Source organism: Pneumocystis jirovecii (assembly GCF_001477535.1).
Source record: "Pneumocystis jirovecii RU7 chromosome Unknown supercont1.11, whole genome shotgun sequence".
In the NCBI taxonomy this organism is placed as follows: Eukaryota; Fungi; Ascomycota; class Pneumocystomycetes; order Pneumocystales; family Pneumocystaceae; genus Pneumocystis; species Pneumocystis jirovecii.
The window spans coordinates 330,923-344,165 of record NW_017264785.1 but is presented as its reverse complement, the minus strand read 5'-3'; the positions used below and the strand labels follow the sequence as shown (position 1 = coordinate 344,165).

The 13,243-nt window shown below is 38.8% G+C and overlaps 6 protein-coding genes and 1 non-coding gene across 7 annotated transcripts; 5 read left to right on the top strand and 2 right to left on the bottom strand.

Annotated features, from left to right (window-relative positions):
* Positions 1 to 666: 666 nt before the first annotated feature.
* On the bottom strand, positions 667 to 1,959 carry T551_02581 (uncharacterized protein; the record flags this gene model as incomplete). The annotated part of the gene is made up of 8 exons (XM_018374844.1): positions 667 to 747; positions 792 to 874; positions 919 to 1,018; positions 1,066 to 1,101; positions 1,180 to 1,246; positions 1,287 to 1,588; positions 1,641 to 1,768; positions 1,818 to 1,959. 8 exons carry the CDS (start codon positions 1,957 to 1,959, stop codon positions 667 to 669), a joined length of 939 nt encoding a protein of 312 aa, XP_018229066.1.
* A 285-nt stretch (positions 1,960 to 2,244) lies between these two features.
* T551_05032 lies at positions 2,245 to 2,324 on the top strand. The gene has a single exon. It is a non-coding gene; the product is annotated as a tRNA-Thr (tRNA).
* A 421-nt stretch (positions 2,325 to 2,745) lies between these two features.
* On the top strand, positions 2,746 to 4,589 carry T551_02580 (uncharacterized protein; the record flags this gene model as incomplete). The annotated part of the gene is made up of 7 exons (XM_018374843.1): positions 2,746 to 2,933; positions 2,975 to 3,713; positions 3,763 to 3,871; positions 3,917 to 4,060; positions 4,106 to 4,224; positions 4,264 to 4,358; positions 4,405 to 4,589. The coding sequence occupies 7 exons, from the start codon at positions 2,746 to 2,748 to the stop codon at positions 4,547 to 4,549; spliced, it is 1,539 nt and encodes a 512-aa protein (XP_018229065.1). The 3' UTR covers positions 4,550 to 4,589.
* A 509-nt stretch (positions 4,590 to 5,098) lies between these two features.
* T551_02579 (retromer subunit VPS17) lies at positions 5,099 to 6,883 on the bottom strand (the record flags this gene model as incomplete). The annotated part of the gene is made up of 6 exons (XM_018374842.1): positions 5,099 to 5,668; positions 5,713 to 5,918; positions 5,965 to 6,148; positions 6,199 to 6,468; positions 6,511 to 6,658; positions 6,726 to 6,883. 6 exons carry the CDS (start codon positions 6,881 to 6,883, stop codon positions 5,099 to 5,101), a joined length of 1,536 nt encoding a protein of 511 aa, XP_018229064.1.
* A 166-nt stretch (positions 6,884 to 7,049) lies between these two features.
* On the top strand, positions 7,050 to 9,689 carry T551_02578 (translation elongation factor G; the record flags this gene model as incomplete). The annotated part of the gene is made up of 5 exons (XM_018374841.1): positions 7,050 to 7,106; positions 7,152 to 7,212; positions 7,257 to 8,128; positions 8,174 to 8,405; positions 8,524 to 9,689. 5 exons carry the CDS (start codon positions 7,050 to 7,052, stop codon positions 9,687 to 9,689), a joined length of 2,388 nt encoding a protein of 795 aa, XP_018229063.1.
* A 928-nt stretch (positions 9,690 to 10,617) lies between these two features.
* T551_02577 (uncharacterized protein) lies at positions 10,618 to 11,813 on the top strand (the record flags this gene model as incomplete). The annotated part of the gene is made up of 5 exons (XM_018374840.1): positions 10,618 to 10,811; positions 10,864 to 11,083; positions 11,134 to 11,212; positions 11,260 to 11,477; positions 11,520 to 11,813. 5 exons carry the CDS (start codon positions 10,618 to 10,620, stop codon positions 11,811 to 11,813), a joined length of 1,005 nt encoding a protein of 334 aa, XP_018229062.1.
* Positions 11,814 to 12,112: 299 nt separating this feature from the next.
* Positions 12,113 to 13,229, top strand: T551_02576 (Smc5-Smc6 complex subunit NSE4; the record flags this gene model as incomplete). The annotated part of the gene is made up of 5 exons (XM_018374839.1): positions 12,113 to 12,287; positions 12,347 to 12,427; positions 12,474 to 12,817; positions 12,856 to 13,075; positions 13,120 to 13,229. The coding sequence occupies 5 exons, from the start codon at positions 12,113 to 12,115 to the stop codon at positions 13,227 to 13,229; spliced, it is 930 nt and encodes a 309-aa protein (XP_018229061.1).
* Positions 13,230 to 13,243: the final 14 nt, after the last annotated feature.

Below are 13,243 nucleotides of genomic sequence, written 5' to 3'. Positions count from 1 at the left end.
GTTTCTGCAATATTTTTACATATAATGAGTTATTTTAAAACAGATGAATATATATACACACATGCATATAAATATCTTCTAAATAAGGGTATATTTGCAAATTATTATAATAAGTTGTTTTACTTTTTTTGTTATATTTAATAAATATTACTTTTTGACAAGTTTCTAACATGTTTAATAAATATTTTAAAATTAATTTGGCTTAAAAATTAAAGATATACTGCATTTACTCCAATAACTCAAACTAATTGACTGTGTTTTTCAAATCCCGTTTTTTTCAAGGTTGCGAACGATAGATTTTAATTAGAAACACTTTAAAAAACGAAAATTGCCCAAAAATACCAGAGCTTATAAGTCTCCATTTCCCGATATCTTGTATTCTTTTTTGCAAAACGTGTCTTGGTACTTTTCATTATGGGTTATTACACCCGAGGCTCAAATAATTCATGAGCGCCTTTTAGTGATACATTTATGATCTTCGATCTCCAATCTGCTAATGGCCGGACTTTTCCCGGCAACCCCGGTAGTCCCGGTAATCAAAATAATAGTATTGTGGCTAAAAACACTTTGGAAACAAAACTATGCATCCACCGATGTCCAAAGCCGATAAAACATGCCCCGAGTCCTTTCTAGAGCAACATGAGGACTGAGTTCTGTGTGCCAGCTTCACTGAAGACTTGTCTCTGTTTTGCAAAACAATTTAAGAGTTTTCCTAGAAAATATAACAAAATTCTGCAGACTACATGACTACATGCTATTCGGACTCTTAGTCCCCAAAGTTAACAAAACACAAGGCTATTTCCTCCTGAATCCTCCAGAAACAGGTACTGACCCGCCCATAAGGCACCACTTGTCTTGGCAAGCATTCCCGCCCCTAGCAGACTCCAGCTTATCCATCGAAGAAAATTTTCAAAACACATCGAAGCGGGCGTGCAAACCGCTCCTTAAGTGCCCTACCATGCGGCGAATCGCCGAAATTTAAAAATACTCGTGCATGCACTTGAACAAAGCCCAACTCCTCCCATCAAACAGATCTCTGCCCGAACACACTACAGGCTTCTAGACCTGCTCACTACACTTTGCCTTTGCCCTGCCTTTGCCCTGCCCTCGCTCAGTCCCCCCCTCCCCCCATCCCCCCACTCAGCCCCACTCAGTCTCCGTCCTCTGTTGCCAAGGCACTGCCCCGGCATTGCCTTTCCCGGCAGCGCCCCAGACAGACTCAGCGCCCCGTGCTTCCCTACCCTGCCTAGACGCCCCCTACACCCCCTTCTAACCCCTCCAAATACCCCTCCACCTCCTCCACCTCAACCGGCGTCCGCCTCTCCCGCTCCTCCTCCTTCCTTTCCCTCTCTTCTATATAGAACGACTTGAGACTCGCCGCCACATACACCATGTCCTCTTCCTCCACATCGAAAACTTCCCACCACTCCTCCGGCAGCCTGATCCCTGCCTCGTTTGCCGCCATATAGATGCACCCCACTGCAATGCATGCTGCCGGCTCGATACACGGGATCGTCGTGCACATTGCATCGTTGATATACGACCATGTCCTCTGTGCAACGCCCTTCTCCCCCGCCTGCCCCAGTATCTGCAGATACTGCATTGCCTGCCCATACGGCAGTTCCACGTACGTGTCAAACCCTAGCGATGACAGCAGCCTTATCTCTGCCACGAGAACCCTTTCTCTCTCTCTGTATTGCCCCTGCTCCGTCAGCCCTCTCCTGCCCACTCTCCTGCCCTACCTTTTCACCCCATCGCTCTCCCTCCTCTCCCTCTCTCAGCCCCCTTAGCCCTCTCAGCCTCCTAAACACGCCCACGATGTCCGCGATCTTTGCCGGCCGCTCTGTGATTTTCGAGGCAAGGAAGACCGCCCCCATCGCGGTCTCGGCCACTGAGAACTCCCTCACGGACTCCACATAGTAGAATCGCTGCAGCAGCACCTGTGCCGTTCCCGTGCATGTGATGTGCCTGCGTCCTTAGCCTGGCCCCCCCTGGCAGCCCTTACAGCCCGAGAGCGGCGCCCGCCTGCCGTATTAGCTCTGCCCCTGCGCGCCGTATCCTGCTTTCCAGCGCCCGCGGGACGCCTGACGCGCCCGACGGCGTCTCTGTCGCCTGTTGCACTGTGATCCGCGCATTGTTCCGCCGCATCCGCGCCGCCTCACTCGTGCCTTATCGCACCACTGTGCACACTGTAGGAGTGCACCCGGCGTGCACATATAGTGCATGCGGCGCAGCCGCCTGTCGGCCCTTATAGTTTAGTGGCTATAACGTCTCACTCGTACGTGGGGATGAGAAGGTCCTGCGTTCGACTCGCAGTGGGGGCATTTTTTGTTGCCGCGCGTCACGCGCACATAAGCAGCATGCGTCGTGTGGCGCCACGTGACGCGGCGTGTCTGGCGCGTGCTGCCTATGTGCGCGTGACCGCGTGCACGTGGCGGGCGGAGTATGGCGCGACGGCTGTGGGTGGTCTTTGGGAGCGAGGCGGGGACGGCGGAGGACGCGGCAGAGAGCCTCGCGCGCTGCGCGCGGAGGCGGCGCTTCGAGACGCGCGTCTGCGCGGGCGAGGCGGTCGCGCCTGATGGTGAGCAGGAGCGCGCCGGCAATGCTGACAGCGTAGAGCTGCTGGAGATGCAGACGGTGGTCTTTGTGTGCTCGACGGCGGGCGACGGCGAAATGCCGGAGAACATGCGCACGTTATGGCGGTTCCTTCTGCGCGCAGATTTGTCTGCGAACCTGCTGACCGCAATGCGGTTCGGCGTTTTTGGCATTGGGAGTACACAGTATCCGAGGTGCGGCTGGGCATGTATGCGTGCTGGCTCACGTGCGCAGGTACAACTGGTCGGCGAAGAAGCTGGAGCGGCGGCTGGCGCAACTCGGTGCACGTGCACTCTGTGCCCGCGGAGAGGCGGACGAGCAGAGCGCAGAGGGGTAGGGTCATAGAGCGCAGAGCGGCTGCGCGGCGCTGACCGAGCAGGGTCTGGGCGGCACTCGAACGGTGGTCGGAGGGGCTCTGGGCAGCACTCGAGGCAGCGCATCCGCTGCCACCCGGGCTGGAGAGGCTCTCGGAGGACGAGCTCCTGCCAGCGTCGTTCTCGGTGGCCGTATCGGTGGCCGCAGGCGGGCCAGGCGTCGAGGTGCCGATAAGGGTTAGGGGGAGGGTTAGGGCCAGGGTGTTGAGAAACGCGCGCATTACAGCAGAGGAGCACTGGCAGGAGGTGCGGCACGTGGTGCTGGGCGTCGACGGGGCGGTCGAGTACCGCCCGGGGGATCGGGTGGTGCTGTACCCAAAGAACCCGGAAAGGGAAGTGAGTGTGCTACTGGAGTGTATGGGGTGGGCGGGGATAGCGGACGCGCCGCTCAGCATAATCAGCAGGGAGCGGCAGGGGGAGTGGGGAGTGTGGGGAGAAGGGGGAGAGGGGAGGACGACGTTACGGCACCTTTTCACGGAAGTGCTGGACTTTATGTCAGTGCCGCGGCGGACGTTTTTCGAGTTTTTAGCGCACTTCACGGAGAATCGGGCGTTTGCAGAGAAGATGCGGCACTTCTGCACGCAGGAGGGGCAGGAGGATATGTACAGCTATGCAGGATGGCCAAGGAGGACGATTCTGGAGGTGATTCAGGACTTTTGGCCGGTAAATGTTCCTCTGGACTATATATTTGATGTGTTTCCGGTGATGCGTGGGCGAAAATTTTCGATTGCAAGCAGTTGGAGGGTAGGCAGGCAAATGTGTGGACAGGCGTTGTATATTTTAGGTGAACTAGGTGAATCCGGGGCGGATCGACCTGTGTGTAGCAATTGTTAAATACAAGACGGTTTTGAGGGGATTTAGATATGGGGTCTGCACAAGATGGGTATCTGTTCTTTCGGAGGGTATGTTGTGTCTATGCAGTGGTGGAAGGGTATGCTGAGGCCTAGGCATGGAAATAGGGATAGATGTTTTACCAGGTGTGTTAAGAAAGACGGGGTCGCCGATGGTTCCGATTGTCCTGGTGGGGCCGGGGACGGGTGTTTCACCGCTACGCTCCTTGATCCAGGAGCGTATTTTTGAAGGAAGTAAAGGTTGGGGTTTTATCTATCGGTATTTGCAGTATTGATGTTGTAAAGATAATGTATTGTTTTTTGGGTGTCGATCGAAGGACAAGGATTTCTTGTTTAGAGATGAATGGATGGGGTATTGCAGTAGCGGGAATCTGATTTTGTTGACAGCGTTTTCAAGAGACCAGGTATTTGTATTTGATGAAGCGGCAAAAAGTAATCTATAGGACGAGAAAAAATATGTTCAGCACATTATGGAAGAGCATTCGAAGATTGTATATGACTATTTATATAATAAACAGGGTATTTTGTATTTGTCAGGGTATTTTTTGGAAAAAGGTGGGGATAATAGCTGATTTTGTATTTAGAAACTCCCGTTTTATGCCGGAGGTCGTTAAACAAGCATTTCTTAATATTTTGATGAAAGAAGGGAATTTTACTTTTGAGCAATCTAAGGCATGTCTTTTGGCAATGGAGAAAGGGGGTCGATATATGCAAGAAACATGGTCATAGAATTTTGTATTGGTGTTAGAGTATTAGAAAACTATGCATGGATATTTTGTTTATACTTTGAATATATGGGGAGTTTTCATTTGGCTGCAAAGGGTTTAGAATATTAATTGAATGAAAAGAGGCATTGTCGCTTTAGCAATGTCTTTATGTAATAATAATGAAATACTGTTTATTAGTGTTGGCATTTATTCAAAAATTTAAAAATTGATTGATTGTATTATTTCATACAAAATGTACGCGATTAAGGATGGTATTTAAGGCTGTAATTGTTTTTTTATAAAAAATTATTGGCTTGTGTTTAAACCCTTTATATGAGCACTGTATATAGTGCTTGAAAATTTGTATGAGGAAATGGCGCGAAAACGATTTATATTTATAAACATTTCTAGTTTATAGCTTTTAAATGTATGAATTTTATATAAATATGGTAATTCTGAAATGAAGGCTAAGAATATAATGTGTAAGACGGTATATATTCTGATATTATAAATATTGTGCAGTATTTCTAGTATATTTATACAATTTATGATTTTATAAAGAAATATAAATTTAATTAATTTTTGTACCAAGAATTGCAAAAGCGCTACGTGCGTCCAAAACATCTTCATTTCTTTTGAGAAATTCAAAATCTGATTCTTTATTTATATGATTCTTTTGTCTTTGAATACCGGACCATGCATCGCCTTGAGCAGTTTGACTCGAATTAATATCATTTTTGTTTTTTGTTCGTGTAAATTCTCTTCCTAATCTCGAAAGACCACCTGTATGATCTATATTTCTTATGTCTGGCCTTGCTGACTCTAAGATAGTTAACAATCGTCTTTCGTATTCGATTTGATGTTTTGTATATTCTTTTAAAGCTGATTTAATGCTATCTGATGATCTTTTAATCCATTGGCGTCCTTCTTGGAGCAGATTCGTAGTAACGCGAGTAAGCTTTATATTAAGATTTTGCTCGTATGAACGAGTTTCTTCAAGAGATGCTAAAACTTCGTCAACTTTTTCTGATTTTATTGAGGCTGATGATTTTAAGCGTGTAATAATAGATAGTTTCGAACGAGAGGATGCCTGCGCAGATAATAATTCTTTGATGAGAATTTGGCGATTTGTTAAAGTTTCCTTATGTGATTAAAAATTAATATGAACAATGATAGATACTATACTTTTACAGCATATGCGTCTAAGGAAATATATGAAAAAGTATCTATGAGAAGTACTGCCTTTGTATTTGCTTGAGTTAAATACGAATGACTGATAGTTTGGATAGTTTTTCCAAGTTTTCGGAAAGCATTGGCCATTCCAGAATGATGTTCCATATCGGCTATCGCTGCAAACTTAAGGCCCAATTCATCTTCAGAAACACTTATGTCTACAAAATGTTATGATTTATGTAAATATATGACTTGAAAAGTTACTTCGAAGAGCTTTAATTACTTTTTCAAGTTTTGCAGATGATTCGCTTGTTTGCTGATGGAATTTTTTAACAATAGGTCTTAGACTAGAGAGCTCTGGAGTATCGTCTGGAGGAGGACCTTGCATCTTTATTGCTTTTCTTTTTAATCCTGACGCGGGTTTATCTTTTTGTACAACGGGTGAATACTATATGTTAAAAAATTATAATAGACCTAGTGAAAATATTATAATCAAACCCCAAAATGACTTTCTATAAAATAAACAAGTTCCTCATCATGAATGAGAATAGGATTTTCACTGATTATATCTAGCCACTTTTGCATGCGAATATGGAGATGTTTTGCTTCTTCTTCTAATGCTAGTCCTGCTGATGTGGTATTAGGAGGAACTGGGGGAACAAGACATTCTGGATTTGAGACTGAAAGGTGTTTCCCAAGTTTAACAAATTCATCATACGTTCGTCGCACATCAATAAACTGTGGGGCGCGAAAGCCTTGGATATTCGTCTATATTCCATAAGTTTAATGTGTATTTAGTTATTTTTATACATTAACATTAAACCGAATAATTGGAATTTTCCCAGAACGCTCAATTGCTTTGATTATTGGACAGAAATAAGACTTTGTTGACTCGGCAACAGTAGCCGAGCCGTTTTGTCTTGACTCGTCTTTGTCCGTCGTGGTGTTAGAAATATTGCTTCAAAAAAGAATATCTTTATCTTTCAAGAAATTTCTTATTTTTTAGAAAAATTACGATGGGAAACTAACAAAAGGTTTTATATTTTGCGGTTTTTAGACCATAAACTTTTTTTGACGTTGACTTGTCTTCGATTTTCTCAACGATATACATCAGACACCCTGTGCTTATTGGGATTATTTTGTTATTTATTTTACTATCAAATATTTTTCTTTTTGGAGTCATTTTTTATATTTAATATTATTTTTTAAGTTTCTTTATTTTTGTGTTAAGTTTTGCTAAAGTTTAGAAATTACTTGAAATGACTTTTTTCTTGGTAACTATTGGCTCAAATATTTGGAGACGTATGCAATGGCAGTTATGTAAATATCGGGAAATATTAAGCGTATATATGTATTCTTCTTCATCTTCTATTCGTAACGTTGGTATTTTGGCTCATGTAGATGCAGTAATTTTCTTGTTGGGCCTATTTGTTGAGATTGAGGCAATTTAGGGGAAGACAACAGTGGTAGAAAGAATGCTTTTTTATAGTGGGTGTACGCGTCATCTTGGTTGTATGTAAAACTGTTCTAGTGGTCTTTTTTTAATTCAGTGATAGCGGTGGATAAGGGGTCAACGGTTATGGATTGTCTTCCTATGGAAAGACAAAGAGGAATTACAATTAAATCAGGTGCAATATGGTTTTTATGGAATGGTCATCGTATTAATCTTATTGATACTCCTGGTCATGCGGATTTTGTGTTCGAAGTAGAACGGGTACTTTCTGTTATGGATGGAGCGGTTGTTTTACTGGATGCAGTTGCTGGTGTAGAGGCTCAGACTGTTCATGTATGGCAACGGACTTCTGTTTGGAAACTTCCTAAGCTTATTTTTATTAACAAAATGGATCGGCTGGGTGCTGATTTTACACGAGTTCTTGTACAGCTTCAGCATCAGCTGGGTGCTCGACCAGTTCCGATGCAAGTGCCTATTTTTGATAATAAATCAGGGAGGAATGATTCTTTTTGTGGAATTGTTGATATTGTACGTATGGAATCTCTTTCTTGGTCGTCTGGAGATGGTACTATGTTTACACGAGAGCCATTAGCCATTATTTCTGATCAAGACTTTATGAGTCAAGTGGCTTCTGCACGTACTTTATTAATAGAAACATTGGCTGATGTTGATGAAAATTTAATTGATGCATTTCTTGTTTCTGGTTGCGATCCATTACAACTTGATTCGAATTCTTTACAACAAGCAGTTCGTCGAGCAACTCTGTCAAATTATCTGGTCCCTGTTTTTTATGGTTCTGCACTTAAGAATATTGGTATTCAGCCACTGTTAGATGCAATGGTAGCCTATTTGCCGTCAATTAGAGAACGTCAAGATATCTTGAGATTATGCGTTTCTGGTGATCTTTCTATTGGTTCTGTTTCTAATTCTGTTTGCATAAATAATGCTAGTTCTCTTGATTTAAATATTCTTTCTGTAACCTGAGACTAATTATATATTATAAAGTCTTATAATGTATAGGAAAATGATTCCGTATTAAAAAAGACTGTATCTACTACTGAAGATATCTCAAAGTCTTGTTTTCAAAAACAGACTCAATTTCGAGATACCTTTCATGCAGAGACAAATGTTTTGCCAATACCAATTTTATCTTTGGTTGATATCTGTCGAGGGAGTACCAATGTTTTTGCTATTGTTTTTAAGGTTAATATTGAGCGAGAAATCAAGTACGTTTATGTTTCTGTACGTCAAGGTAAGGGTTATTTGTTTTTTAGTGAATTATTTTGAATCTTTTGTATTCGGATGGTTTTGTTTTATAGAATTAGTTTAATTTTTAGTGTTTTAAGTAGTATATGTTAATAAGTATTTAGGCTGTTTTAGGAAAGGTCAATGGTTACGTGTTACGCGAGGTAATCGTATACGTGTTGGACCGTTGTTTGAGGGTTTTGGCGGAACTACTGTTTTATCTTCAAATTTTTCTGTTTTTTCTCAATCGACTGATGGTGTTAATAAAATTAATACTGGTCCACCAATTGATAAAATTGAGGAAGGGAATTGGGGTATAATGGCGTGTGATGGTGAAGTGCGTACTGGAGATATATTTCTAGATGATATGAATGTTAAGACTGATTCAATAATTAATCATACCACAAATTTGAAAAATCATGGTACATTAGATGCTTTAACGAGCAGTAAATTGGATATAGGGTATTTTTTAGGTTTAGGATTACCTGCTCCTGTCCTTACAGTATCTCTTGAGCCTGTTGGTATTTCAACAATGTACTCTTTATCACGGGCTCTTATATGGCTTTTGGATGAAGATCCGAGTTTGCGAGTTGATGATAATGATGGTCAAGTATTGTTAAGTGGGATTGGCGAGTTGCATATTCAAGCAGCATGTGATCGTTTGCGTAATCATTTTTGTATAGATTTTCAAGTAGGTAATGTTCGGCTTCGCCGTTGGGAAAAGGTTTTAGCCGGATCAGTGGTCCAAAAAATATACAAAACTAGCATTCAAGGACGTGAATTATTTTTGGATGTAAAGGTTCGTTTAGAGCCTATAAATAGTCAGAAAAAAATTCAAGACAATGCAGATAATGAAATTATTATATGTGATTCAGTTATAGCTTCGTATTCATATTTGGGTTCCAAGAAGGTTAAAAATGCATGTATTGCCGGTATTTCTGCAGGTTTACTGTCTGGTCCTATTGAAGGATTTCCTGTAACTGGCGCCAAAGTAATTTTAGAGTCTGTTGATGCCTATGGAACTGTTATTACAGCATCCATTTTAGGATCTGCTGTACGTTTTGCTGTTGCTTATTTGGTCTCAGTTTTTCCAAAACATTCTATTTCTGTTATTGAACCAATAATGCATGTAATAATTACTCTTCCTCATGAAAAGGATATAGGGAATGTAGTAAAGGATCTTATGGGTTTGCGTCAAGGAAAATTGGTTTCTATGGAGGGAAATCCTACTGGACAGCACGTTCTTATTGCACTAGTATCGCTTAGATATATGTTGGAATATACAACGTAAGATTCTAGAATAGTATTTTTTGATTCTAAGTGGTTTTAGTGTTCTTAGGGGTCTTACAAGTGGTACTGGTTCTTTCGTAATGGTAAAATACATTTTTAATTTATTTTTCGACTGATAAAATAGTCATTGGATCATTTTGGGACGTGTTATTGAATTATTAGATATTGTTGAGACTTTTTACATATTTAGATGATTTTATTTAGTATTGAATTATCTTTTTGGTATTTATAATATTTTTAATGGTTCTATGTGAATAGAAGTATTATTTAAATAACTGTTTTTTTGGTAGGATTTTTTGTTTGATGGAAGTATTGCAGAAATATTATATTGTTTAAATTATAAGTTATTAGTAACATTTATTATGTTAAGTTTCCATTGCTATTTTTATTGAATCTTGTTAATTCTTGCATAAATTTATGGATTTTATGTTACAACGTATTTGAGGTAATTATGTTTTGTAAACAGGCTTAGTATATGTATGTAGTAGGTCTTTTGTTTTTGAATCATGTTATATTTGTATGTATTAATAGAATGTTTATGTTTTCAAATGCTTAGGACTTATGCATTTTTATTTATTACTTTATTATTTGTTTTTTATAGTTTTTAGTAAATATAGTTTTTAGTAAAAATTATATTTTCTATTTTGAAGCTAGAAAATACCTTTTTTTAAGTATATATGATAGAGAATATGATTTATAATTTTTTTTATTTATCATTTTTTAATTACTTTTTTTCGTTCCCATCGTAATTTCTATTCGTTTTTCTCCTGAAACCTTTTTATTACTAGAAAAAAGGAAAAAGAGGAATTCAGACAAGATCAGGCCCTAAATTGTTTTTTTGAGGATTATAACTTTAAGAAAGGTCATTAGTATTAAGTGAGTCTTTTATGTTTGTTATTTAGAATTTTTTTTGATAATTAAAGGATAAAATGTCACTTCAAGAAAACTCTCAAGAATCCACTAACAATATAAATGAACATAAAGTCGATGATAATACTACATTAGTTTCGACTTTTTGTTCATCTGGGGCTTTGGATGCTACTAATAAGATCTTTATTGGGAATCTTAGTTATAAGGCCGATGAAGCTCTTATTCGGGACTTATTTAAAGATATTGGTAATATGTAAGTGTTTTAGGGCACGTGGACTGAATTGCTCTTTTATAACTATTCCCAGTACTTGTGTTAATATTCCTATGCGTCGTTTATACAAAACTGGTGGGCTTCGCCCTCAGGGAATTGCTTTTGTGACTTTCACTTCAAAAGAGGATGCTCAAAAAGCTATTAGCTTATATGACCGGAAAGAATTTTTAAATAGAATGCTTATTGTTACTTACGCGAATCCTCAACCAAAAATATCGACCCGGCGGCATAAAGGCATGCGGTCTGGATCAAAGGTAATCTGTTTTTTGTTTTTAAGAAATATCTTATATTGTTGTTTAAAAAGCCTTTAAAGAAAAATAATGAGACTCAGGGTTCTAAAGAGACTACTGATTTAAAGTCTAAGAAAGCAAATTCTGTAACAGGTATATTAATTTTTTTATTAAAAAACATTTAGAAGATCTTTGTATAGGTGTTAATTCTGATGGGGGTGCTTCTGGTACACAAAAGCAGGCGGATCAGGTTAATTCTTCTGGAACAGGTGGTGCTGAGAGTGATAACAAGCATAATCGGTCACGTTTTACTCGACCTGGATTTAAACGTGGTCCAAAGGGCCCTCCTGCTAATGGTGTTGATAGTAAAACAACAGTTTTTGTTGCGGGGCTTTCATATGATACCAGGATTGAACATGTTTATTTTTCTATTTTTTAAGTTGCATATTAATTTTTGTAGCTTATAGAATGGTTTTCAGCATATAATCCTTTAAGTGCTCATGTTGCTCTTCGCCCAATACCTCGTTATATGATTCAAAAGCTAGCAGCAAGAGGAGAACAACGGAAAGGGCGTGGTTTTGGTTTTGTCACGTTTGAAAATGAAGATATGCAGACTAGGGCGGTGGCAGAAATGAATGACAAGGAGATTGATGGGAAGACGTTGATTGTAAAGGTTGCTGTTGATAAACCTCAAAATCTAGCGGTCGCCAATGGTTCTCAGGAACCTGGTTGCAACAATGCCGTCACAGATTAATGAATATAGACTATATATATGTAGTATAGAGGGTATAGATGGTATAAATATTATCAAAAGTGAATAATTTTTGATCTTTATAATCTGTCTATTCTTTTGTTATTATTTCTTGAAAATTTATTGAATTTTCTTGTATCGAAAAGATTACGCTTTTATCTGTTTGATAAGTTTAAAGTTGTTTGAAATTTTAAAGAATTCTTTTGTTTATTTTTTAGCTAGTAGATAGTACTTTCAAAAAGTATGTTTTTTAAATGCATCGAGCGAATAAAACAAGATATTTTTTAAAATTTATATAAAAAATGGTATCAGGTTGTTATGCAAAAATAAAAACTCTTGAATCTTTAGGAGGGGAGATTCTACAACCTAGAAAACACCTTTCTCCTAAATCAATGAATCAAGATTATTATTCTGAAGATATTGATTCTAGATTAGTTTTACGTCAAGAGTATAGAAAATTAATTAAAACAACTGATGGTGTGTTTATATTTGTTTTTACTGTTTTAAATATTGTTTTAGTTATTAAATGTATTTAGAAAACAAATTGGATTATATTAAAGCTGGGAATTATGGTTTAGTAAAAACTATTAAGACTGCTGACATGCTTTTTCAAAAGGGTATTTAATAGTATATTTGGTGTTTTTATGTTTATGTTTTTATTAGTCAAACGTCCTCAGGAAGCTACGTTGGATTCTCGACTTCTTGTTCAGACAGTTGGTCTTGCAAGTATGAGAGCAAAGCGTCTAAAGTTAGGAGATATATTATTTGATATGGATATATATATTGGGAGTTTGTTTTCATTTATGGGATGTACTAGGGATTGTCATACAGATGGTAACTCTGAACTGAATTGGATAAGAATTGGACAATTAGCATTACTATGTAGTAAAAGACCGCCAACCATGAGTTTTATGCTAGGATCTTTATCTGTTGAAAGAAAAGAGCGCAGAATTATACGTCAAGAAAGATTTCAAAAAAATAACGATGATCTTGTGAAACCTGATGAAGTATTTATTTTTGTTTTGTTTTGTTTTTTAATTTTTAGATAAAAGGAAAAGAAATGTTACCTCAAGATAATACAACCCCTAAGAACGTTATAAAGATTGATAATCTTCTGAAATGTCATTCGCCTATAGGACTGTTTGAATTTATTATAAATCCTGGAAGTTTTTGTCAAACAATAGAAAATATGTTTTATTTAAGTTTTTTAATGAGGGAAGGTAAAGCTAATTTGATAAAAGCAAACAACGATATGCTTGTTCTTAGTAAGATCTTTTTTTTTATTTTATTTTTCTATTAATTTGAAAAGAAAGCAAAGATTCTTCTGAAGAATTATATCAAGGAAATAAAAAACAAATTGTTATGTATATTGATATGGAAATGTGGAGAGTATTTTTATCTTTTATTATATGTTCTTAAAAATAATTACTTTT